This window comes from Podarcis pityusensis (genome assembly GCF_964106645.2).
Source record: "Podarcis pityusensis genome assembly, chromosome: 2".
Taxonomy (NCBI): domain Eukaryota; kingdom Metazoa; phylum Chordata; class Lepidosauria; order Squamata; family Lacertidae; genus Podarcis; species Podarcis pityusensis.
In genome coordinates this window covers 7,180,045-7,206,327 of record NC_138029.1, presented here as the reverse complement: position 1 = coordinate 7,206,327, position 26,283 = coordinate 7,180,045, and the positions used below count along the sequence as shown (strand labels likewise).

General features: G+C 44.4%; 1 protein-coding gene across 8 annotated transcripts in view; it reads right to left on the bottom strand.

Moving 5' to 3' along the window:
• FMNL3 (formin like 3) overlaps positions 1–26,283 on the bottom strand; it is a 104,777-nt gene that overhangs the window by 47,489 nt on the left and 31,005 nt on the right. For all 8 annotated transcript variants that reach the window (XR_013982674.1, XM_080994453.1, XM_080994452.1 and 5 more), the window contains exons 2-4: positions 12,082–12,165; positions 9,870–9,950; positions 8,923–8,999 (exon numbers count right to left, since the gene is read on the bottom strand). Coding sequence is in view for 7 of the 8 variants with exons in the window: in XM_080994453.1 (XP_080850579.1) it covers positions 8,923–8,999; positions 9,870–9,950; positions 12,082–12,165 (242 nt within the window). In the remaining variant the exon portion in view is untranslated. The remainder of the gene's footprint in view (positions 1–8,922; positions 9,000–9,869; positions 9,951–12,081; positions 12,166–26,283) is intronic.

The following is a 26,283-nucleotide window of genomic DNA, read 5'->3' as shown; positions in this document are numbered from 1 at the left end:
CAAATCACTAAACCCAGTGCACACTGCCTTACTTAGCCCCAAAGTAAACTCAGAACAAATCTGAAGGAAGAAAGGGGAAACTGAAAAGGAAAAGAGTTGAAAGGATGTGGTGGTAAAGACGGTGCAGAAGTGGTGAGGGTGGTCCAGGAAGAAAGGCTTTATGGAAGAAGTGGTTTTGTTTTTATTGTTGTTTTTAAGAAGCAATCCAAAAAGGCAAGCTTGGAGCTGCATCAAGCTCATAAAGGCTAGAGACAGACAACACCTCCACCTCCAAAACAGTTTAAGATGGTGTCAAAGAAAGGTCTCTCTTTGTTGTGGATGCTTTCACCTGCTCTAATCAGGTTCTGCAGAAAAGGTGAGGGTTGTGATGTTTCTAAAACCTGAACAAACCTGTTTGGCCAGATTTGGTAGAGTGGCAAAAGACAGACAGACAGACAGACAGACAGACAGAACATGATAGGATGCAAGCAATGTCTCTCCCAGACTACTGCCTGCCTCCAAGCCTTAAACACAGCTGAGGCTACGAGACACAAGACATCAACAGCTCCCTCACTCTGTATAACACAGATCAAGCTCAGCTCATTTACAGAATTGTGTTCATTCAGTCTGGGGGCCCTGTGCCTTTGCAGCAGGGACAGACTGGAGGGGGTTCAAAGGAGACAGATGAACAAAATTCAGAAGGAAGCCAGCCATGGCCCACCCAATGTGTGTTGTGGGGAGACTGCAGCATCCCCAGCTGCCGATAAATAAAGCAACTGGCAGGGCGTTATCTTTTGATGCTGGGCAGGGAGGGTTTCACTCAGAGCCTTGCAGTCCCTTTGACATTCGCTGGGGATGTCTCTCTCCACCCTTCTCACTGTGGTGCAAGTTGTGAAGGAACATGAAGGTACGAATATGATGCCAATCTGCATCAAGGGATCGGATTGAACCAGGTGGAGTATGAAATAAAGGAATACAGTATAGGAGTGCGTGTGTGGTTGTGTATCTGTGGCTTTGTTTCTCTCTGTGTGTAGGTGTGCCAACTCTGGAATATGAAGGAGGGTGCATCCATCTATTTGGAGGCTGGTTGTTCAGTGTATGTTATTTCCAGAAGTAGTCGTGGTTGAATGTGATTTCGTCCATCAATCATCTGGATACTGGAACTATGCATATGTTCATTCCCTCTCTTTCTCTCTCTCTTTCTCTGTGGGACAGGGGAGCAACACTCCCGCCCATTTCCTGCCTGTCTGAACTCCAGCCTCCACCCCTGTGTGTTTCCTGTCTGACTCCAGTGGCTGCTATTTTAGGGCCCTCAACACATTTGCTGGAGGTTAAAGGGCACAGAGGTGGGAGCAAAAGCTGCCCAAGGCAAATCCAATCCTAGCCACGCTCTAGTACAGGAAAGGAGATCGTGGGCGTATGCATAAAAGGAAACTGAGTTGGTGCGCATGCTTTTATGTGCTTATGAGCAGGCATGCCTGTATTCTCTGACTGTAGGTCCATGGGAGAGAACACGTTTTGCAGGGTGACGATCAAAAAGTTGAAAATCTCTCAGGAAAGACCTCCCTCCCTAAGTTCTGGATTCCTATTGCCAGTAGATAAAGCTGCAGTAGATGGACCAAATGTCAAACAAGATAAGGAAGTTTCACATGTGCATATGCTCGGACAAATCTGTCTGCATGTCCCTGACTGCATCTGAGAGTGAAGACACAAGACTGTGCATGCATATCTACATGTACACGTTTGTGTGTGTGTGTGTGTGTGTGTGTGAGAGAGAGAGAGAGAGAGAGAGAGAATCACAGGCTTAAAAGGTAAAGGTAAAGGGACCCCTGACCATTAGGTCCAGTCGTGACCGACTCTGGGGTTGCGGCGCTCATCTCGCTTTATTGGCCAAGGGAGCCAGCGTACAGCTTCCAGGTCATGTGGCCAGCATGACTAAGCCGCTTCTGGCGAACCAGAGCAGCGCACGGAAACGCCGTTTACCTTCCCACCAGAGCGGTACCTATTTATCTACTTGCACTTTGACATGCTTTCAAACTGCTAGGTTGGCAGGAGCAGGGACCAAGCAACGGGAGCTCACCCCGTCGTGGGATTTGAACCGCCGACCTTCTGATCGGCAAGTCCTAGGCTCTGTGGTTTAATCCACAGCGCCACCCATGTCCCTTAATCACAGGCTTAGAAAGGACCAAATGGCTAAACAGGAGTAGTGTTGAATGTACTGTTGAACCCACACAATCTGTGTTACATGGCGAGAAACAGGAGCAAAAGAGGCACCACGCCATGGCTGCCTGCAGGGAAAACATAGCTCCAGATGCCTCAAGCGAGTGACCCATGACTCTCTGATGTTTACATATGTCACTACTGCTCTAGAATATGCCCATACTGGGTTGCGCTTCTGGAACTGCCTCCCTCCCTCCAGAAGGATTACTGAGTTGAATAGGCAAGGCTGCGCTGGTTACGGGAAAGAAAAAGTAAGTTCCTGAAAAACAGAGGGACTTTTCTCAAGGGCAGGCAGACTGTTTGTAGCAGATTAGGGCTGTTTGCATGCAAGCACATTCCCCCCTCGGCATTTCAAAGATGAACACAGGGACTCCCTTGTGCGCTTTGCAACATTCCTATTCTCACCCCAAGGATCATGCTCCGAGCGCCTGCTCTTCTCCCTGTCGTCCCTCCCCAGTCCCAATCACACATTCCTAAAAAAAGGCTCTTCCCATCAAAAGTGCAATGCTGTCTCCAAACCCAGCCTGCTTTTCAGACCATATTCTTGTCATAGCTGTGTGCTTAAAGCAACAACACTCCTCAATGTTGTGTACCAAGTTAGCTCACGTTCTGCTCCTTGAAAAGCTGAAACCAGCAGCTGTGCAGATTATGCAAATCAAGTTGCGGTATGCAAAACATATGCTCATTTTGCATAATTTATTCCACTTCAAGGGGAGGGACAAACAGATAGGCATGGCACTGAAGCTGGATGTCATGACGGCTGTCAATCCTCCGCAGCTACTCCAGCACTGTGACCATCATTCCTGTCGCCAGTTTAATTGGACATTTCCCACAAATTCTCAAGCCTTTTTTTGCAGGCTTAAGGAACGGCTCCTTCTTTGTTTTAAAGTAAGTGCAAAATTCTGTTGTAATGTGCAGCCAACACTGCTCACTGCTTTCTGCAATTTTGCATGTGGAATATAAGCTGGCTTCTTTATTCTGTTCCTCTTCAATAGCTGAATATCAGGAATAGTCCCAAAAAGAACTCCCATGTATGCTTGCACTGTTATAAAGCAAAAAGAGTTTTACACATACCTACTTTTAACAAAAGATGCATTCCTTTCTTACTGACTTGCAGGAGGCACTCTAATTTATTCCTTATGACTCTTATAAACAATTTCATACTTTTAGTTCCAGTCAGTGTTTATCTTTGTAATTTCCACAACAAACCCTTTGTGGTTCTAGTAGTAATTAGAATAAATTAGGTATACATGGTGCTTTGTTTAATCGTGCAAAGTGATCCACACACTCTACCACATTAATCTTTAAAACAGTCCTAAAAGGTAGGCCAGGACACAGGTGGCGCTGTGGTCTAAGCCACAGAGCCTAAGGCTTGCGAATCAGAAGGCTGGCAGTTCGAAACCCCGCAACGGGGTGAGCTCCCGTTGCTCAGTCCCTGCTCCTGCCAACCTAGCAGTTTGAAAGCACATCAAAGTGCAAGTAGATAAATAGGTACCACTCTGGCGGGAAGGTAAACGGCGTTTCCGTGCACTGCTCTGGTTTCACCAGAAAGCGGCTTAGTCATGCTGGCCACATGACCCAGAAGCTGTACGCCAGCTCCCTCGGCCAATAAAGCGAGATAAGTGCCGCAACCCCAGAGTGGTCCGCGACTGGACCTAACGGTCAGGGGTCCTTTACCTTTAAAAGGTAGACCAATATTACACACACGCTGCATTAGAGGCTCCTAACCTTAGCACCCTAGCATGATGCACAGGGAGTAGAGATAGTTGCTTGCCTAAGGCTAATATCCCTGCTCCTGCAATACTAAGAGTGTCTGAGCTGCCTTTATCTTAATGGGATAAAGGCAATTTATACAGAACAGAAAGCTAAGTTAATTGTAAATAATGTGATTACGGAAGAAATAGGGATAGCTAAAGGTACGAGACAAGGGTGTCCACTTTCACCATTGTTATTTATTGTGGTCCTGGAAGTTTTTAAAAAATCTATAAGGGAAAATGAAGCAATAAAAGGGGTTGCAATAGGCAGGAATGAATATAAGGTTAAAGCCTTTGCCAATGATCTGGTTTTAACGGTTGAAGAACCTTCGGAAAGTGCAAAAAATATACTTGCAGAGGTGGAAAGATTTGGTCAAGTGGCAGGGTTTATATTGAATAAGAAAAAGACTAAAATAATTGCTAAGAACATGGATCAAGATATGATAGGAAGAATGCAACAACAAATAGGTATAGAAGTGGTGAAGAAAGTGAAATATTTGGGTATTTGGATAACTCCCAAGAATATTGATTTGTATCAGAATAACTATATGCCAGTGTGGAAGGCAATTAAGAAAGATCTGGAGGTGTGGGGACGAATGAAATTATCGTTATGGGGAAGGATCTCAACGATAAAGATGAGCGTACTGCCAAAGATGTTATTTCTGTTTCAGACAATTCCAATAATCAAGGGGATTGTGATTTTTAAAGAATGGCAAAGAGTAATTTCAAGGTATATCTGGCAGGGTAAGAAGCCAAGAATTAAATTTAAATTATTAACAGATGCTAAAGAAAGAGGAGGTTTCGCCCTGCCAGACTTGAAATTATATTATGAAGCATCATGTCTCTGTTGGTTAAAGGAATGGATAAAATTAGAAAATACAGAATTGTTAGATTTAGAAGGTTTTGATAACAGATTTGGTTGGCACGCATACTTATGGTCTGAAAAGAAGAAAATTCATAAAGGATTTGAGAACCACATCTTCCGAAGATCGTTGATAGAAATATGGGATAGGTATAAAAACCTTCTTGAACCAAAAACTCCACACTGGTTATCTCCGTTAGAGGTTATGAGTGTTAAAAAAATCAATATGAAAAGGAACTGGATTACATATGGAAATTTGATTGTTAAAGAAGGGGGGAGATGGAAAATGAAGCCTTATGAAGAAGTAAAAGAATATGTATATGATTGGTTGCATTATTTTCAGATAAATGAAATGTTTAAAAAAGACTTTAAGGAATATGGTTTTGCAGAGAAAGATTCTAAATTCCAAACAGAAATATTAAATAATGAATATAAAATGTTATCTAAAATGTATAAAATACTGCTGGAATGGCACACAAAGGACGAAGAAGTTAAATCAGTTATGATACAATGGGCCAGAGATTTTGGATACAATATACAGTTCAATGATTGGTTAAAATTATGGAATGAAAATATTAAATTTACTGCATGTACTACGTTAAAGGAAAATGTTATGAAAATGATTTATAGATGGTATATTACACCTGTAAAACTTGCAAAAATGTATAAAACATGTAAGAAGTGTTGGAAATGCAAAGAAAAGGATGGTACATTTTATCACATGTGGTGGAAATGTAAGAAAGTGAAGAGCTTCTGGGAGTTGATATATAATGAATTGAAAAAAATGTTGAAATATACATTTGTTAAGAAACCAGAGGCTTTTCTTTTAGGTATAATAGGAAACGAAATAAATAGAGAGGACTGTAAACTTTTCCAATATGCAGTAACAGCAGCAAGAATATTATTGGCCCAGAAATGGAAACAGGAACAATTACCAACATTAGAGGAGTGGAGAATGAAGCTGATGGACTATGCAGAACTTGATAAACTGACAGGGAAGATTAGATATCTACGTGATCAAAAGTTCATTGAGGACTGGGGCAGGTTTGTTGATTATTTGGAATGTATAAGCGACGAGAGAATAACGCTAGTGGCATTTCAAGAAGCTCTGTAAAAGTTTGAGAAGTATTGTAAAAAAGAAAAACAAATGTGTAAAGATATGCTAAAAGGCAATGGCAGATTTAGGAAATGTGTATTTGAAAAAGTTAAATTTGGATGATTGTCAGAGGGGCTGGAGGAAGTCCAAAAGAGAAAATTTGTAAAAGTTGTAATGTGGTGTTATATGTATTATTTCTTTTGTTGGAAAATTAATAAAAAAATATTTTTAAAAAAGAGTGTCTGAGCTGGCATTGATACAATAATGGTGAATTAGGGCTGGATTTATATTGGGCCTTCCAGACATCATCCTGCTTTATTAGTTGTTCTGTGGTACTTCCCCAATTGTATCATATTATTTCTGTCTGGAAGGGCACCCTTGTGCTATAGCGCGACAAAAGCACAACAAAAATAAACCAACAATTTGTGGTATAAAAGAACTGCAGGGTTTCAGCAGGAAGTCACGGGACATGTGGTGATTGGAAACAAGGTAGAATGTCCGCCCAAAACCTTTTGCAGGTGTGAAAGAGGGGTTCTTATATATAATCACTCCAACAATATCATTCATAAGAATCAGCATAAATGCACAATAAAAAGGCTGTCTGGAGGGACGCTGAGCAAAGCTACTGTTCTAGAAAGATGTGAAAAGTGAACCCCGCGAAAATTCAGCACACATCCAGTTCCATTTCTTGGCCACACCCATTTGTGACAGAATATTGTGAGTTGGCTTTCATATAAATGGTTGGTCATTACCAATGTCTATGACTAAATATCAGTTGCTAATATTATGGGCTACATGGAAAAGGTTTAATTTGCAGATAATATTAGCAAATGACTTTTGCAGTAGGTTGGGGGAGGCAGAGTTGCACTTTTGCAGAACAAGTGACCTAGCCACATATTCGGGTGCACTTTACTGAACACGTTCCTTGTTCCTCCGCGTCAGTAGACTTTGGCCCTCTTTGCTCTCCGTCAACTGCCTGCTAAAATCTAGAAGATAATAGAGCCTGTGACCTTGTGCTGGATAGGTGCCTTTTTTAATGTCTGGGAGCAAGGCTTTGGAACAGATAACCTTCTTGAGGCCTCTTTTGGCACTACAGTTGTATGATTCTCCACCACGAATCCGCAGACACCACCATCCCCATTTCATGGAAAACCCTAACGACACCTCAAAATATTTCGCTCTCACTCACAATCTCTCATCCCCAGCATTTAGCAGACCCCCCCTTCTTTGTTATTGACTCTCACACCCAAACTGCCGCTCTTTCATGGCCTAGACCAGTCTTGCTGACTAAGCAACCCCTCCCCGTGTCAGCTCCAGCCACCCTGAGGAAGTCCCGCCCGGCCGGCAGTGACCAGAAACTAAGGACAGGAACAGTTTGGCTTCCTGCTCTTGCCGGCGTTTCCCTTCCAGCTGGAGCCAGGACAGGTGGCGATAGCGGCGCATTTCCTAGCTCACAACAGAAGGCATGGGAACTTTTGGGAGGATAGGGGTCTCTCAGGCAGGCTAGAGCATTATCAGCAGACCGAGGGGAAGCATTGAAGAAGAACGTCCTCATCTAACCCACCCTCCTTTTTTCTTTTATTGCTTTTCTTGGCCTGCCTGTCAAATGGACCATCACCCAGGTGGACCGTTTTCTGCTTCGTTGGACTGATTCCTAGGACAGTTGGACATTAAGAGCCCAAACGGATCAGGTCAAAGGGCCAGTGAGGGAAGCATTCTGCTTCCTACAGCAGCCAACCAGCAGACATACTGAACCCTAAGCTATGTCAAGTTTAAGAGGCCCCATCGCATCACCAAAAGATGTCCCCACCTCTTTCTTAACTTCCATTTGCCTTTTTTTTTTTTTTTAAGGTTTTGTAACAGAAGACAAAGAACACAACAGAAAGGACACTGAAAGCAGAAATGATAAAGGTTCATATTTGCATATATACCAATACATAGGTTAGGATGCAACGAAAAGCTAACACACTAATTAAAAGATATATATAGTAAGAAGCCTATTAATTTTTTAACCACTTAGGTAAAACTTGAAATTAAGTTTTTCTAAAAAATGTCTTTGGAGGCCCTTTAAGAACCTGGGGCCCTAAGCTGTAGCTTACTTAGCTTATGCACTTCCGGGAATTTTACAAAAGAGGGTTTTTTGTCCAATGTTCCCAACCAGCTACTGGTATTGAGTGGCATTTCTCCTCCTACCACCGATCTGGGGAGTTCCATATAACTATCATGACTAGTAGCCACCAAAAGATTCAACCTCTATGGATCTGTCTAATGCCCATTTTAAAGCTATCTAATCCGTATCACCCCACCTTGGGTAAATTCCAGAAATTAACTGATGTTGAGAAGATGCTAAAACTCCACACCTCTTCCTCAGCAGCTGCATTTTACCTGGGAATCCACGTATTAGCCAAAACCTATACAGCTTCTTGTATTAGAGAAACCATCATCATTATTTAACCCAAATTAAGAAGAAGGTGCTTATTCTCTCTCTCTCACACACACACACACAGAAAACAGAGAGAAAACCAAGTCAAGTTGGGAAACTGCGCCACTTTATTAACCTGTTTGCACACACAGTAAATCTCCTGCCCCCGGCTACACACAGCATGCATGATCCACTCAAAATTAAGCGCTTTAAAATCCCATTGACTTCAGTGGGAGAGATCTGGGCGTGTGCTAAACATTGCCATTGGATCTCAAGGGGTTTAAAAATAGCTGGCTCATGCCCCACATAACTTGTGTGTCGATTGAAGCCTCTCGTTCTCACTGCTTAGTTCGCCTCCAACATGGATCTTGTTGCTCGGATTTCGGAAATGCCTCTAGGTCAATAAACAGCCAATAAACAAAGACACACATCCATGTAATGTTGGCAGGATCTGGTGACTGCCTTAAGGAAGAGAAGCCTTGAGCAGTCCTCAGAACACCTTGTGCCCCGAGGCTAAAGAAGGCGGATGCAGAGCAGCATGTTAGAGCAGCAATATCTCAGACCCAGACAGGGTCCACCAATGACTTACCCAATGTGGTTGGTCCTTAGAGAGATCTCCAGCTCCCTCAGCACTTTGGTGGATTCCTGCACCCTCCGACGGAACTTCTACAAGCATAAAGACCACACTTTACTGGCAGGATACAACCAATTTATCTTCCTCATCTACAATCAAGCCTGCATATGAGGGTAGGATCAACCATCGGGTTAAATGCATCCGTTATTTTCGTACCTCCTTCTCTATAACCAGTCCCTGCTTATATTCTCCTATACCCCTTGTTCTTTTTGCAAATAATACTACTTCTGCAAGAACTGGAGGGCCTGTGAGATTCCTTACTACGGCACAGACCAGGAGTAGCCATCTTGGCACCTTCCAGTTGTACCAGACTACAATTCCCATCACCCCTGACCAATGACCATGCTGGCTGTGGCTGATTTTTTGAGTCCAATGACACCTGCAGGGCCACAGGTTCTCCACCTCTGCTATAAAGCCTGGCCTCAGTGTTTGCTTTTCAGGATGAGCAACTTGTCTCATCGGAAAGGGCCTTGCCTGGCCAAGTGATAGCTATCTTGGCCTAGGATAGCTTTGTGTTCTGTTTTAAAGCCTCTATTTGAAGAAATCCTCAAACTGAAGGACCTCTTTGCCCTAGTCTAGTAGTGGTATTAACAAAGGGAGAGCAGCGGCCTTGGCGCCAACCAAGTAGCTGTACTAGTGGGAGACAGCACATGGAGTCCTGCTAGCACTTCCCCCTCCATTTTGGCTCAGGGGTGTGTGTTTGGAGAATCCCCAGAGCCGTGGGCTGGGGAGGAGAAGGGAGGTTGTTCCTCTTGTGGCAACATGCCCTGAGTGGGCTGCCCTGGAGGGCATCACTGTCATATTGCATGGCCAATGCTTTGTTTGATGTTTCCAGTCTTGTAAACCATTTTAAGTAATCTGTGAATGGAACTTGCATACATTAAATATTCTGAGCATCTTACCTTCCGGGTGACTCCTGGGTCAAGGAAGCTCTTCAGTTTCTGAATGTATGTGTGGGGTGGGTTCTTCACCTGAAATCGTTCCTGTTCCAGGTCAAGGGTGGGCGGGGAAGAGGAAGAAAGAAGAAAGAAGCAGAAGGCAGGAATAATGATTGTTAGGTCTTCAAAAGCACAGAGCCAAGCTTGGCCTAGGTCACCACAGGGGAAAGGTCCCCACTATTTATTTGTTAACATAGCAAGCCTTAGTGTTGCCCTGACTTGCCCCAATGACAACGCTGTCTGGTGGCTTGCTCTTCCTGGGTAATCTGAATTCCAGATGCTCCTTTATGCCTGTATATCTAATAAGCTTGAAAGGAAAGCCATTTCCACTCTCTGCTCCACCCATATACAGTATTTTTCGCTCCATAGGGCACACTGGACCATAGGGCGCACCTAGTTTTTAGGGGGGGAAATAAAGAAAAAAAAATATTCCCCCCCCCCCAGGCCCAAAGAGCAAAGAAGCCAAGACAGCGAGATGGATCCCGCTCACTGACTTGGCTTCGTTTTTAGCCGCGGGGCTGGGGCGGGGGAAGCCCGAGCGTCCCCCGACCCCAGCCCCCAGAACGGGTCCGGGAGCGGGGGCGAGGTTGCGCACAACCTCTCCTTCGCTCCCGGAGCTTGCTGCTATCCGCAAGCCTTCTGAGCCCGGCAGGAACTCCCGCCGCACTCCGAAGGCTTGCGGATAGCTTCCTGAAGCCTGGAGAGCGAGAGGGGTCAGTGCACACCAACCCCTCTTGCTCTCCAGGCTTCAGCGAAAGCCTGCATTCGCTCTATAGGACGCACACACATTTCCCCTTCATTTTTGGAGGGGGAAAAGTGCGTCCTATAGAGCGAAAAATATGGTACATTCTCTTCTGTGGCCTTTTGTCCTGCTCAAATGCTAGCAAAATCTGCACCTTTCCCCTTAGGATTGCAACCTTAGGCAAGCCCCACTGCACTCAAAGGAATTTACTTAACTTCTAAATAAGCATACACAGAACTGGGCTGTAAGAACCTATGGTCTCCCTCTCATGGTTTTGGACCGGTCTAAAGCCACATCTTCATCTGGGAACCCACAGGCGGAGAAAAACGTTATTCCATGATTCCCCAGTCACTGTCCAATGTGATTTATGGAACATAGGCTCTTGGTTTATTACTACAAATGCATCTCTGTAACCTGGATGATGAACCCACATATCTGTTAGGCCTCCCTTAAGAAGCAGGGGCACCTAACCTAATGCCCTCTATCAGTCTTGACCGCTGGCTATGCTGGCTGGGACCTGAGAGGACTTAATAGGACAGCAACACACAGAGAGATACCTGTGCTGGCTGCTACTGTTGCAGCGGCACAAACAGCTGCTAATAGGATTTGTCAACTGACTAGGAAAGAATGACATGGACCACTCCTATGCCATTATCAGCACCTTGATCTGCAAGAACCTCCAAGTTGCTTATAACATAGGGATAAGGATTATCACTTGCTAATATCTTCAGATCAAGCTGATGTTAAATGTACAGGAACAGGATATGACTGAAAATAAATGGAGGGACAATTTCACCCCACTCTCTTCTCCTGAACCTAAATTTTGTGGGTTCCTTGATTAGACAGGGAGGAATCGTATCACAGTGTATTATGGGTAGCTGGGTGTGTCTATAGCTAGGGGTTTGTAGAATTTTCTGAGCTCAACAGGTGGGTGGCAGAATGCACAGGAGCCAAATGTTTTGGTCATGGTGCTGTGCAGATGCCCCGTGAAAAGTACATGAGCAAAACAGTTATGCTCCACAGTAAATGCCCGGCATGGAAGCAACCTCGAAATCAAATGAAAGAGCTTTTCCATTGCTTAGAAACTTTGGTAACTGTGCAGTATATAAATAGCTAAAATAATGTTATGGCCTGTAACAGGCCCACATGGAGGTCAGATGTTTACGTTTTCCCGTTAATCATGCGGGGAACAGGGATACCATTCTCATAACAACAAAGAATTAAGCAGTCAAGTAGGAAAAATGCATTATGATAAGGGGATGTGGCCTGCTCTTTTAAAGGGAGTCGAGGAACTGTAGCTCAAGGGGAGATGAAGTTGTTTCTGGCAGTGACCCTGTCTGAGTCATCAGCCTCTGCCATGATATGATTTGTAGCTTTAATGACAGAGTGGAATCTCACCCCATCAACAACAACCTCAGGGCAGCCCCACCTTACCTGGTCGCAAATGAGGTCCCATTTCTTCTCGTTGTCATATTGTCGGAGGAGACGAGCCTTGTCAGGAGGGAGGTTCATGGAGCTCTAAGGAGAGGAGCAGAGAGACAGGTGGTGTGGATTGAGTTCTTGGACTGCTTCCATGGAATACATTCTGGGAAGCATGGAAGGACTTCCTCTTTCAAGAGAAAGTGTAGGCAAGACATGGGATTCTCAAGGAGCATATTGGTTACATTCAGCAATGTGCTGACTTGGGGATGATGGGTCAGGTTGGCAAACTGGTCTGGTCTGGACAGCACAATAATCTACTGACTTGTCTAGTGTCCAGTATTTTAATCAAAAACATCCCAAACCCAGGAATAAAATTACTGAACTGAACCAATAGCCTCAACCTTTTCAAGAAACAGCCCTCCTTTAATTTCAAAGGTGCAACATGGATCCACATTTACAATGCAATCTTAAGCTTGCCTACTCAGAAAGAGATGACCTTGAGTTCAATGAGACTTTCTCTCAGGTTAGACTTTATAGCAAGGGACAGCTAACTAACTCCAGTTCAGTCAATTTGTCAAGAAAGAAAGAAAGAAAGAAAGAAAGAAAGAAAGAAAGGAAGGAAGGAAGGATTCCCCCAAAAGTAGACACAGTGCTGAGGTGGGCGCATCCCAGTCCACTGATGGGCATGCACACTGCCCTCTCTGCTTGATCAGCAAATCAACCCTCTGATTAATGGAGAGGGGCTGGCAACCCCACTCTGTGTGTTCTGTGCGGCCATCTCTGTACTGCCTGGGTGTGCATGTGAGAATGTGCATGAGAGGCGGCCACACCCACTAGTGGCACACGGCCCTCGGAAGGTTAGCCAAGGCTGCAAAGGTTTCCTTTGTGTAGGGCTGCCATACATCTGGATTTCAAAGGTGGAATTGACATCCGGGGGGAATTTTTGAAATGCGGCACTTTGTTCTGGATCTTAAAAGGTAAAGATAAAGGGACCCCTGACCATTAGGTCCAGTCGAGGATGACTCTGGGGTTGCGGCGCTCATCTCGCTTTACTGGCCGAGGGAGCTGGCGTTTGTCTGCAGACAGTTTTTCCAGGTCATGTGGCCAGCATGACTAAGCCGCTTCTGGCGAACCAGAGCAGCGCACAGAAACGCCGTTTACCTTCCCGCCGGAGTGGCACCTATTTATCTACTTGCACTTTGACGTGCTTTCGAACTGCTAGGTTGGCAGCAGCAGGGACCGAGCAACGGGAGCTCACCCTGTTGCGGGGAATCGAACCGCCGACCTTCTGAACGGCAAGTCCTAGGCTCTGTGGTTTAACCCACAGCACCACCCGCATCCCTCCTGGATCTTAGGCAAGTCAATAATAATAATAATTTTTTTTAATTTTTTTTTATTGACCTGGATCTTAGGCAAGTCAATAAAAAAACCACGGGTTTTTTTGGTGTTTTTGAAAGGAAAGGAACTCAAAAACTTTTGGGATGTCCTGGTTTTTACTTTTTGAAATATGGCACCCCTACACTTGTGCCCAAAAGGTTACCTGCTCCTGTGAACAGGAATGCAGCAAAAATAAATAAATCATGCTTTTATATCCTTTAGCCTACATGTGTCTTCCTCTCCTCCTCTCTGTCTCCCTGTCTTTATCCTTTCCTTTCTGCTTCCCTCTCTGGTGTAACACACCAGATGAAGACCAAGGTACTCAGCAACCCTATACAGAAATACAGCGATTTTTCTATGTCTCTCAGCTCTCGCTTTTCTCCATCCTTGATAACAGATGAAGCATGACTCCCCCTTGCCATAGGTACAGGCTGGTAGCCAGCAGAGTTACTCCTTGTAGTTAAATCTGAAAGCCGGGAGGGCTGACCCTTTCCAGGTCCTTGCCTCATTCGAGGTCCTTGCCTCTCCAACCCTGTACCAGCCAGTCTAGGAGTTTATAACGCTGCTCACTTTTTGGTAAAAGACTCATGCATGCTCAATAGTATTTCCCTGTACTGCAGTAAGAAATTCAAGAGAGTAAGGAAAAAGAGAAGAGCCACCACGTCTCCTTCATACAAGGAGGAAATTAGGACATTTATTTATAGCTTTTTTGAAAGCATGTGTGCCACTTTTGGACTATAAAAGCAGTACAATGTGCCTGCAATATCTCCTCTACCAAGCCAAGGAAGTGTTCATTTGCAGGAAATTTAAGAAATCTCTAAAAATAAAACCAAACATGACTCACTCCAATACAATCATGAATGGGTTGTGGTGCCCTCAGCTACCAGAACAGCACTGTTCCAGAGCTTCACACTGAAAACTGATACTAGGAGCAGCTTCTGGGTATAATAAAGCCACGAAGAGCTAAAGGCCGCAGCATTCCCCACTCTGCCCTTCAGGCAAGAAGACCTGGATTTGAAACCACATGAACTTCAATTTGGGTTCTACTGTGAGGAGGTAGGATGCTGTCAAAGCACTGCAAGGTAGCTGGGAAATAAGCATTTTGGGAAATAAGCATTTCCTGCATTGCTTCCTGGGCAGACCTGTCACTCCAGTCCAGCAGGAGATTTCAATTATCAACCAAGACGTGTGGCTTTCAGCCCTTTTTGCCTGTGGTTCGTTGTCAACAATGGTCAAGGTGGAACCTGTTTGCTACAAGAAAGCTGCTAGCATGCTATGGATGAACTGGTGAACGAATGAATGAACATCGTTCAAGTCTCCTGTGAGCCCAAAATGCCATCTGCAGAGAAGGCCGCCTGTTACATCTCCAAATGATTCCCTTTTCTGGACTTGCTTCCTCCAAATTAGCCTCCACCATGAATAAGTCTGCTGGGTGTCACTGGATTCCAATGCAGAGGTGCAGTAGAATTGCCCACTTTCAGGGGAGGGTCTCCTTTGCATCTCTTCATGAGTCACTGCTCCAGACTCAAAACTGTTGTTAATGCAGAAACCCAAAGAATAAGTGGGTTATGGGCTCCTCAGTGGCTCCAGCCCCAAATGTCTCATGCATAGTTCTTGTTTCTGGGCATTAAAAAAATAAAATAAAAAATCAACTACTATCTAGTATTCTCCCCACCACCACCCATTAAGAGATCAAAACATCACATTGCCTTTTTAATTGAATGAACTATTCACATGGCATTTCTAATTCAGGCTTTCCCCCTGACCCATCTCCCTTGCCCTGTATGAAAAGGGAAAGGAGGAAAAGGAAAACTCTTGAACAACGTGTATGAGAATTGCCAAATGGAATATGCCAACAAAGGAGATCAGTGTATATGATGCTTTCAAGGGATGCCAGAAACCCACAGGCAGAGAACCGCCTGTCCCTGTCAATGCCTCACCTTAATCTATCCCTCATATTAAGAGACGGGTTTTGCCCAGTCCTGTTATGAGTTTGGTATAATGGTTTGGCAATCACCGGCTTCATTTTCTGTGGATATCTAATCAATCCCTTTTGGGGAAACTGCTAAATATTTCACCATGACTATTTCCTTGTGGCAGGCAGTTCCACAGTACAGCTTTCTGAAAACATCGCCTCTGGAGGCATTGTGCCTCAGCCTCCCCACTGGTAATCTAGAGGAAGATGAGAATTTGCTGATCTAAGTGGAGAAGGCTGTGAGTGTACACCAATAGATAATACGGGTTCGCTGCCAGTGCTGGTTTCCAGCCCCAGGAGAGTGCTTTAATGCAACAACAGAGAGGACGGGTAAAGAAAGGTCTCAGGTTACACAGGAAAATTAAATAAAATGAAAAGTTGCGTCATGTTATAATGCATTTAACAAACACAGTTCTTCAAAGCTTGGAACTTGTTCAACTGGGGCGGAGGAGAATATGCCCATCTGAAAATTCTTTCAACCCGCTTTGTAGCAGCCTGCTCTAATGTTCTCTTCGTACGGGAGAACATGAGCCAGTCGCACACAAACACTCATCCCCACAGTGCCATCATACAGACTATAATCTTGTCCCAATCACACACTAATGAATACAGACATACATAAGTCTCTCTCTCTCTCTCACGCACGCGCGCAAACACACACACGCCCCATTGAGTTCACCACTGAGTGAGAGCCAACAACATAGCAGTCTAGAGGCTAGGTGGTTCCTGGGTCTGGGAAATGGGATATTTGGTTACCCTAGAGAGGGTTTCGCTCCCCGCAAAGGAGCAGGTCCATAGCAGTCAGCGGCTGCCAATATGCCACCAAGCCAGATTTAATGGGTTGCTTTTGACCTATGAAACCCTAAATAACTTGGGATCAGCTTGGCTGAAGGAGTACCATTCTGAATATCAGCTTGCCCCCTGCATTAAGACAGCCAGACAGGGCCTTTCTGGTCATATCGCAACCTGCAGAGATTCACCTAGTGGTGCCCAGAGGAAGGGCCTTTTCAGTGGTGGCGCCCTTTCTGTGGAACCAACTCCCATGTGAACTGAGGGAAGCAGCTACCTTAATGTAATTTTGGTCCTTGCTGAAAACACATTTGTTCTCTGATGCCTTTGCTGGTTGTTTATACCACCTGGTTTCTTTTAACTACCTGCCATTGACTTAGCGTCTGCCATTTTAGTCTGATTTTTGTCAATGGATTGCTCCTGGGTTTTACACATCTCCTTGTTATTAGGTACGAAAGATGGCATAGAAAAAACAACACACCATTTATTCCTGTTCCCATTCTTGCACATCCCCATACGTTTTCTTGCACCATTCACAAACTTGCCCTTTAGACAATGAATGTGCACACATTTATTCCTTCCTACCATTCCTGCTTCCGCCCAGTCCAGGGTACCATCTATACACACACCCAGAACTGATTCATAACGGAGCCAGCTCCACTCAGAAAAGGCAGGCTACCTGCCAGACTGAAAAGCCCGCAGACTCTGACTCACTCGCTCTCTGACTCCTTGGAAATGCAAGGAGGATGGGAGTCTCAACAAAGTCACTTTTGTTCTAGCGGGGAAGGAATCAGTAGTGACGAGAGCAACCACGAGAAGGCAAAGGGCCCACATTGCATTCCTCCAAATTGCTCTCAACAAAGCCCCTTCGGCCTCTGAGGCTGCCAGCTATGGAAACCTTTCTTACTTCTCCCCATGCCGGTAACGGAGGAGGGACGGCTGTGCGTTGCAGGGGTCTCAACATCAAATGGGTTGCAGGGCCCAAATCCCCACCTAGCGGATGCCCTGGGACTATGCCCATTACTTTTTAAGAAATCATGCCAATTCCAAACCATCAAGGCTAACTTAGTCGAAGAATCAACTTTGAGGGGGGAAATAAGAGGCACACTCCTTCCTTTGCAGCTCTGGCATGCGTGCCATCTGGTCTTAATCATTTCTAGTACTCCACTATCCTGTTCCCAACCCACAACTGTCCTGCGCTGTGAATTTAGAGGGAATGGGGAGGAGAGGCCCAAGCAGCTGTGCCGGGTGCAGTAGCAGCCACTGGTGACTCAGCCCCTTGGCCCTACCCAAGGGATTTGCTTCCTAGGGCTCCAGAGGAATTTGCCAGGGGTGGCACAAGCCAGTTAGATACCCTCAATGGATCCAATATGGCGCTTGCCACTCGTGGTACCAAAGACTGTGGGTTGTGGACAACAGGGTTGGGGAGCTACGCTTTCCCTGATGAAGAGTAATACTAGACGGCCACCAACTTGGTTGGTTTTACCTCCACTGTTGGTCAGAAGCATCCTAGTTCAGAAGCCAAAACCTGAAACCTAGGGGTGGTCCCTGGTGATGTCATGGGGGTGGACCCTGGAGACGGAGGTTAATTGGGAGAAGGGAGCAGAGGAGGGCAGGCCCCACTGCAACATTTTGTGGCAGCTCCCCCACTGACAGAAACTGAGGGTGGAATTCCTGCAGCCAAGTGCTACATTTTATTTTATTACAAATATTTAATGAATTAACGAAGATTCAAACATATCAGAACACTAATACTTTTGTTTCTGCTATTTCGCATTGATGTGTGATGCCCTGTCCCCCAGCAGTGAGTTCTTATGTCCCCCCACCACATAATCTTTTGGGCCACAGGCCCAACATTGGGGGAGTTGTGTTTGGCCAAGAGATGGAGCCAGAGAGTTGCAATGTTGACGCCCTTTGAAAGATTTGTCCTTAGGGACCCTCCAAATGACCTCTATGTGGAGCATTCATCCTGATTCGCTTTCACAAAGCCTATGCAGGGCTGAGTTTATATGCAATCTTTATTGAGAATTCGCTTTGATTTGTTTGCAGAGCAGTTACACTACAATGAGTTTTTCACCCGGATTATACATTTTCTCATTAGCTATTCATTCATTCAACATTTTTCAATGCACTGTCTCATCACTTTCCAGACTGCAAGAAGTCCAGGTTTTTGTTTGCTTATTTAAAGTTGATTGATTGATTGATTGATTGATTGATTTAAAGAGCATGTTGATGCATAAACCTAAAGTTCTGGCATTCAACCAAATCACTCCCATAAAATACTGACAGTCTGAAGACACCCTTAGTATAATGTGCTTCCGATTCTACTGAGCATGGTAAGACTTACTTACCCCATGTTGTAGTATAATAATAATAATAATAATAATAATAATAATAATAATAAAAAAAAAATTTATTTATATCCCGCCCTCCCCAGCCGAAGCCGGGCGCTCAGGGCGGCTAACAACAATAAAACAGTACAAAAGCACAGCACAAACAACACTCTAAAACCATTCATTATAAAATTAATTCAAATCAAGCCACTGGCAACCATTGGGCCAGAGCTCCACGAAGATTGCCTTGGCTCTAGTTGAGGCCAGCCTAACTTCTCTGTGGCCTGGGACCTTCAAGATGTTTTTATTTGAAGACCGTAAGTTCCTCTGTGGGGCATACCAGGAGAGGTGGTCCCGTAGGTACGAGGGTCCTAGGCCGTATAGGGCTTTAAAGTTCAAAACCAGCACCTTAAACCTGATCCTGTACTCCACCGGGAGCCAGTGCAGCTGGTATAGCACCGGGTGAATGTGATCTTGCAGCGAAAACCCCGTAAGGAGTCTCGCCGCGGCATTCTGCACCCGCTGGAGTTTCTGGGTCAGTCTCAAGGGCAGCCCCACGTAGAGCGAGTTACAATAATCCAATCTGGAGGTGACCGTCGCGTGGATCACAGTGGCTAGGTCAGGGCGAGAGAGGTAAGAAGCCAACTGCTTAGCTTGGCGGAGATGGGAAAATGCCGCCTTTGTTATAGCTGCAATCTGCGCCTCCATGGAAAGGGAGGTGTCGAAGATTACACCCAAACTCTTAACGGACGGTGCTGGCACTAATTGCACCCCCGCAACTGCTTAAGAGGCGGACCCTCTCTCTTTCTGAAACACACACACAGAGAATGACAACTGGGACCAAAACACTGCAGGACTGAGTATTTCTCAACCCTCCCTTCCACTGTCAAATCACTCAGCACTTTGTGCAGGCAGTGAGCATGCTCAGTGCTTAATAGTCCTCATTACAGGGTCTCCCCCAAAAGTGTTTTTGTACTTCTGCAAACCTTGGGGTTCCTCAAATCTGAGGTTTCCCCTCCTGTAGTTTGTGGATGGTGCCATTCTGGCTAAGGGTTAGCAGTCAGAGAATTAAGTTTGCTATTTGTAGATAGTCTGATTGTGGCCTATTGTACACAACTGTTGAAAGGATTCCTGAGACAACATAAGTGAAACACACTGTACTGCTGGAGAAATGTTAAGTATTTCTTCTTCCTCTAGATTTTCAGCTGCATGCTGACTCTGGCTAAACATCTCCAGGAGTCCTGGTTAGAACCTGGCAGGCACGAGAAACCAAATATGACCTGTTGGCAATGAGAACGGAAAAGGAGCCTTCAAAGGGGGCCATTTGGTCCTGGACATACACTTGGGACAATCAGAAACAAAAGCCTGCCTGGCCCCCTCATGACCCTCCAAAGGCCACATTCATCCCATCCTGAGCAGCAGCTGAAGAGGCATCTGACCTCAACCCAGGAGGAACTGTTATGTACTGAAGTCCTCACCCTGGGCCAGCAGGGGGATACTGTAGATAGTTATGCAAATGAAGGATCGAAAAGTGACGTTCAGTGATTGGATAGTTTTGTATGCAAATGAAGGACTGAAAAGTGACGTTCAGTGATTGGATAGTTTTAGAAAATGGCAACAGTTACAATTGTTCTGGAGCTCTATATAAGCAGGCTGACTGAGCTCCTCAGCTAAGTTCTGTTCTGACATCTGAATAAAGAAGAGCTGTTTGAAGAATCGCTGTGTCGTCTGCTATGTTCGTCCACAACTTAACAGGAACGAAGGAAGCCTCTTCCTATCAGGTAAGGATGGAGGAGAAATTTAAAGCCAAATCTATCAAATACACGCCTTCTGAAACAATATGCAAACCAAAACACAGCCATCCTTTGACATTTGCAGTCATCCGAATTTTGTGGTTTCCTCCTCCAACAAAGAAATGCCATACTTTTAATGCACGTCTGAAGTGCATTCTGGCTAGCTCTGTCATGCACACCCGGTGGCTGCCATCTCCTCACACCTGGCCACGCTTAGAGGCACCTTAGCTTAACTAACGAAGTCGCTGTGGTGCTAAGAGGTAATTTCATTTATGCAAAGTCTCACTGCATCACAAAGACTTATGTTTCCTGTCTAAACCAACTTCCTGTGGTTCATCAACCGCAGACACGGAATGGTGCTGTCACTTATTTCCTGAACTGATAGAATTGGGGCTGGGAGGAGGAGCAAGGCATTCTGGGTAAGCATGCCAGATTTTTAGCTTAAAGAGTCTTTCTTCCTTGCCACCACATGAAATGGATGCCAGAGGCAGCACCTGCAGGCACCTGGGCGGGCTCCGGGTGGGTGGGTAGAACAGGTTCCCTTTTCAGATTGTGGAGATAACTTGGGCAAGCCAGATTGTGCTTCTTGGCTTTGATTCAGGAATGATAGTCAGCCAGTAAATCTCAGATGGAAGTGTCCAGCCCTTGATAGGCTTGCAAAAATGACCCTATGAACTGGCAGCCTGTGTTAAGCACTGCTAGATCTTGGCCACATTCCTTTCTAGAAGGCCTCTTGTGAGAGAAACAGATTGAAGTTCCCATGTTCTCGCCCTAAAGGAGAATCTAGTAGACCAAAAATAATGGCTGGAAGGCCTTCTTTGGAACTCCTGATTAACAATGGCGGGATGGAGTCATACTGTTATTCATTCTCTTGCCGTGTTCTAACGTGGGCCTCATGTTGTGGGACACCTTTTGTGGCAATGGCAGGCACACACTCCCTGCCTCCCCATGTACGCACACACAATATCTCTTTGCTGAAAGCAGGAAATAAGCATTCAGACTGCACACCCTGTGAGACTCCTGCAAAGACCCTTATCAGCACTGTAGGCCTAAAGGGGGCAGTTGCTATGGCAACATGCCCTCAAGCCAAACTATGTTTGTTGCAAGGCTGGGGGGGGGCACCAAAACAAGGAATTTGGCACCCACACGGTGTCACGATTCTGGAACTGAGCTGGGTTCAACGGTTAACCTGGTCGTGGATTACCTGGGAGGCCATCTTCAACACATGTCAGACTACGTTCCCATCATGTAAAATGGAACAGAAATATCCTACCTCACAAGACCAGTGTGGTGAGAAATGAGATATGGTACAGTAAAGAAATCAAAATATGCAGGGCTAAGATCTAAATGTGAAACATAAACGGTACAGACCTATGCATTTATTTTTAGAAGGAAGCCCCACTGCGTTCAAAGGAAACTACTCCCAAATGAGTGTGTATAATATTGAAGTCTAAGATGCAAAAAAAGTCAAAAGTATAAACTGGAAAAATATATTATTTACTGCTGAATCAGGGCAACAGATGAAGCAATTCTATGCAAGGAGGAAATGGGAAAGAGATCTAGAAGGTAGGATCTGGAACATGAATGGAGATAGGTCTGGAATAAAGTCCAGACAAATACCATTAGCTCCAATCTCATAAAGCTTTTTCAAAGTTCAGTGCCCGTGATACTTGGATACTCATAGGCAGAAACATTTATACAATCAGATGTGGTGTATGATCCCTGTACGGTATTGGCAATGCTATGCTGACTTTATGCATACGCATTTTGGGAATGTGTTTTGGAAGCAGGCTATAGGATTCCCTGGATGAATGACTGCATGTTTTATTTCACACCCTTTGGTGCACAAATGATCTTGTCCAGTTATCTGAGGGGGAGAGCTGCTAATGTAATCTTGGAGTTGGTTCTGAGCTTGCCAACTAGAGCAAAATCATGTATCAGCTGCAAGGTGGGGCGGGGGGGAGAGGGAGAGTTCTCCAAACAGCGACCTTGCAAAGGGCTCAGAGAACATGTGGTCAAAAATAGTTAGATCTGAACTGGCACATATTATTTTTATTATTTGTTGGAATGAGGAATACAATTATAGCGTTAACCCATATGCTGTGTTTTCAATATTGCAATGAAGACTCGGACTGTTACATAACAAGAAAGTATTCTGAAACATAAGTAAGCAAGCAGTCGTTTACAAAAGGAGCAGAGGGCAGTGAAAGGGGAGGAGGCGCATAACTGAGTAGGGAGCTATTGTGGGGGCCAAATAAGAAGCCTCGGGGCTTCAGACTGAGCCCCTGGGCCAGCAATTACCTCTTCCTACCGTAGGACACATGCACCCAAGCAACAGAGCCCACGTAGCTTTGCCCCATGTGCTTCCGAGGTCATGTGAATCAGCCCTTAGCAGCGTGGGTGACACATTCTTCTGAATTGGCCTTGCACCCATCTCAGTCAGACTTTCTGCAGAAGCCCAGGCAGCTGATTACTACAATGCATGGAGCTTTTCCAAACAAAGTTAAGATCCAGCCACTATTGTCATTCTGGCGTGAACGGGAAATGGAACGTCATGCAGTCACCAAGTTCCTTCCCACCAGCATCTGAGATCTGCTTGAGTCTGCCTATCTTTTTTAGAATCAGCCAAAGAATAACAGCGGTTTAGGGCAAGGGTTGGCTGTATCCTTTAAAAAAGAAAAAAAGAGGCTCCATTGAAGAAGAAGAGGAAGAAGAAAAGCGAGTGTGGGCGAGAGGAAAAACAAAAACAGAACAGCAGATGGTGGTTTCTTTCCAGCATGGTTTTTTGTTTTGTTTTTTGTCGAGAAGTGGGGAGAGGGAATATTCCTGTTCAAGAGAGACAGAAACGGCATTGTTACAAAACTCTGTTGCCCGAGAGGTAACAAGATGACATTAGCTGATCAGCTGACGCTCTGGGATAAGGGACTGCTTTTTAAGGAAGGAAGGGTGGGCAAACATCTGTATTTTCAGTTGACACAAATGTCTGGCTGCCTGATGCAACTCTCAAACAAAAGGTAAAAATATTCTGAAGCATAATTGCCAAGCCCTGTCCCCACACCCTCTGGAGGCGAAGGAAGAGCAACATATGGGCAGATGAAAAGGGGTTTGGCCTTGCTAAAACACACACACACACACACACACACACAGGCATTTAACAAACCGGAACTGGTCCAATTTGGAGCATCTCCCAGGGGATAAAGGGACACACCCTGTGAAATATACTCAGAGTCGCAAAGTGATTTCATGCTCTTTATTCAGCTCATAGCGGTGAGGAGGAATGAATGAATGTCCCCTCAAAGTATCTGCTTTATATACATTATTTACACAATGGGCTGCACATGATTGGCTAATTCTGCAATTCTACTGTAAGCCAATCAGGTTGTGGATTCACTTATATCTGGAGCATGATTGGGTGGTTCCTGCCAACCAATCATACTGCTGTATTGTTCTAGGACCAATCAGACTGCTGCATTCTGAATCCTATTGTTCTAGGACCAATCAGACTGCTGCAGTTTGGATCCTATTGTTCTAGGACCAATCAGACTGCTGCAGTTTGGATCCTATTCAACTCAGTACATAACACCCTGCATTAGAAAGCAGGAGGCCAGCAGAATGGGGGGTGGGAGGAAGGTGCAAAGGGGTCTCAAGCTGCTTTCCAGAGGCCAGATTCCAGTGGTCTCAGTGCAACTAATCTTGCCTAGAGTGTATTAAGTTGAGATGGACAAATCTGTCAATTTTAGTTTCTCATTTTTTCAGCCTATGGTGCGGTTCTCTCTATCAGCACATCAGGTTGCAATTTGAAAAGAAAAAGGAAGTCTGCATGAAAATCGGTCTCCTAATATATGCATTTCTGTAGTGTACACAATTACGTTTAGTATATGCATTTTTGCATTCATTTTGCACAATACATGTATTTTTGCAAGACATTTCCCATTATATAATCCTTTTTTTATACATTATTTTAACTAATATATGCATTCTTTGTGTGACCTTTCCCTAACAGGCTCTTTTTGTTTTGGTACCCATTTTTTGAGGTTGGGAGATCTGTATCTTAGCCTTTCCCCATTACTTTTCTTTGTGTAATGCTTTTGCTCTCTCTCTGTGTGTGTAGTGTGAAAAATTTAAACATGTTCTCTCTACCATGAAGTGCTGCAGTGAAGGAAAGGGTTTGGCATTTTATCTGTTGTTTGTGTAGACCAGGCCTTAAGAGAGAAACAGAAGAAGGATTGCAATAGAGGCTGGAATGTCTGTATCTATGAAGAGTTAAACGTCCGTTTCTGTGGTCCTTCAGACAGAATATTCAAGTGGCTTCCTATCCTGATACCAGTCCTGTATTTTAGCCATTTCCAGAGGAGTAGCCATTGCAGCAAAACAATTCAAATAATTTTCACTTAAATTAAATTAAATTAAATTAAATTAAATTAAAATTAATGGAATCTTAGAAGGATGTTGGATAGAAACTAAGTGGTTTCCAGTTGTAATGCTTTAAGAGATATGAAAAAAGGTTTGCAAATGGGTAAAAGCTTAATGGTAAGGATTTGCTGAACTAACAAACTGAACTGGAATACAAAAAAGGGAGGTACGAGGAGGTCCGGGGAAATAAGTGTAAGGAAGATATGCTATGGAAAATTAATATGTTCTTAACTGTTTTTATTTTGTATGTTTCTTTTTATTTTTCATTTCTCTGTTATATCTTAATAAGGGTTTTTTTATTTTTCTTGCTGTATTTTATATTTTCTTGTATTTTTACTTTTTGTTTTTGTGTAATTCTTGTATTTTTTGAAATTTTAATAAATATCATTTTAAAAAAAATTAATGGAGAGAAGTAAATCATGGTCATTAATTTCAGTGGGTCTACTCTTGCGTAAAGTCAGTTGACTGCAATACTATTACCCCTACATTGCAGCTTCTTTTATATCTGTGCCATTTTATTTCTTTGATTCATATCCTACTTCATCCAAACACCTTGGAGCAGTTTACACAATATTTAAAACTGTACATTAAAATTTTAAGATTGCAGGCAAGTGAGAGGTGCAAATCCAAAGAAACTGAATTTTCCTAACACCTACACCATGTGCCTATGCTTGGTGATGACTGGCCAAACTCACGGTCCTTTCCTTTGTCCGCATCCACAGGACAACTGAGTTACAACAGAGTTTTTTTTGTAAAAAGGAGAAAGAAGGCATCTTGTTACAGTTCTTGGTCCTTGTAAGGTTCTTGCTCCATGTGGATTTCAATATGTAAGGAGCTCTAAGCTAGTTGCTCCAGCCAGCTGCATGGCTTTAAACAGCCTCTTTTGTTTCAGAGCAGAACAGAGTCTGAAACTAGTGTTTTTCTACACCAGTAGTTTAGAAACTTTTGCCATTTGTAACTAAGGAACATTTTGACTGCCTGTGCATCTTATCTGACGCCGTATGGAAAAGCACATGAATCAGACCTTTAAAGTGTTTTGTAAGTAAACCATTTTATGACTTACCAAACGTATGGTCTAGCTCCACACTAGGAAAGTGGGATAGAGCTTTTAAAGGGGGACATTTTGGGACTCTCTGCAATGGCACATTTTAAAAAGGTTTACAGCCTACAGTATATCTTCACGCTTTCCTTTGCTGCGTGTTTTGTGATGTTAAATCTCTGCTGGGGTTCTCTGACCAAAGAGTACTTGCCCCAAACTTGGGTCTTGGCTTCCAGGATTCCAACAGTCGTCTGGTCAATGGATGGAACCAAGATGTTTCTCACCCAGAGATGCATTTTAAATAAAAGGACACATTCTACTCATGTAAAAACACGCTGATTCCTGGACCCTCCGTGGGCCAGACTGAGAAGGTGATTTGGCCCCGGGGCCTTAGGTTGCCTACCCATGGTCTAAGGGAAACTGAAACTAAAAGCTTCCAGAGTCCTCTTCTTAGTCAGGTGGGCAGAAGGGAAGGTGTGAGCCCTTGGCTTGTTG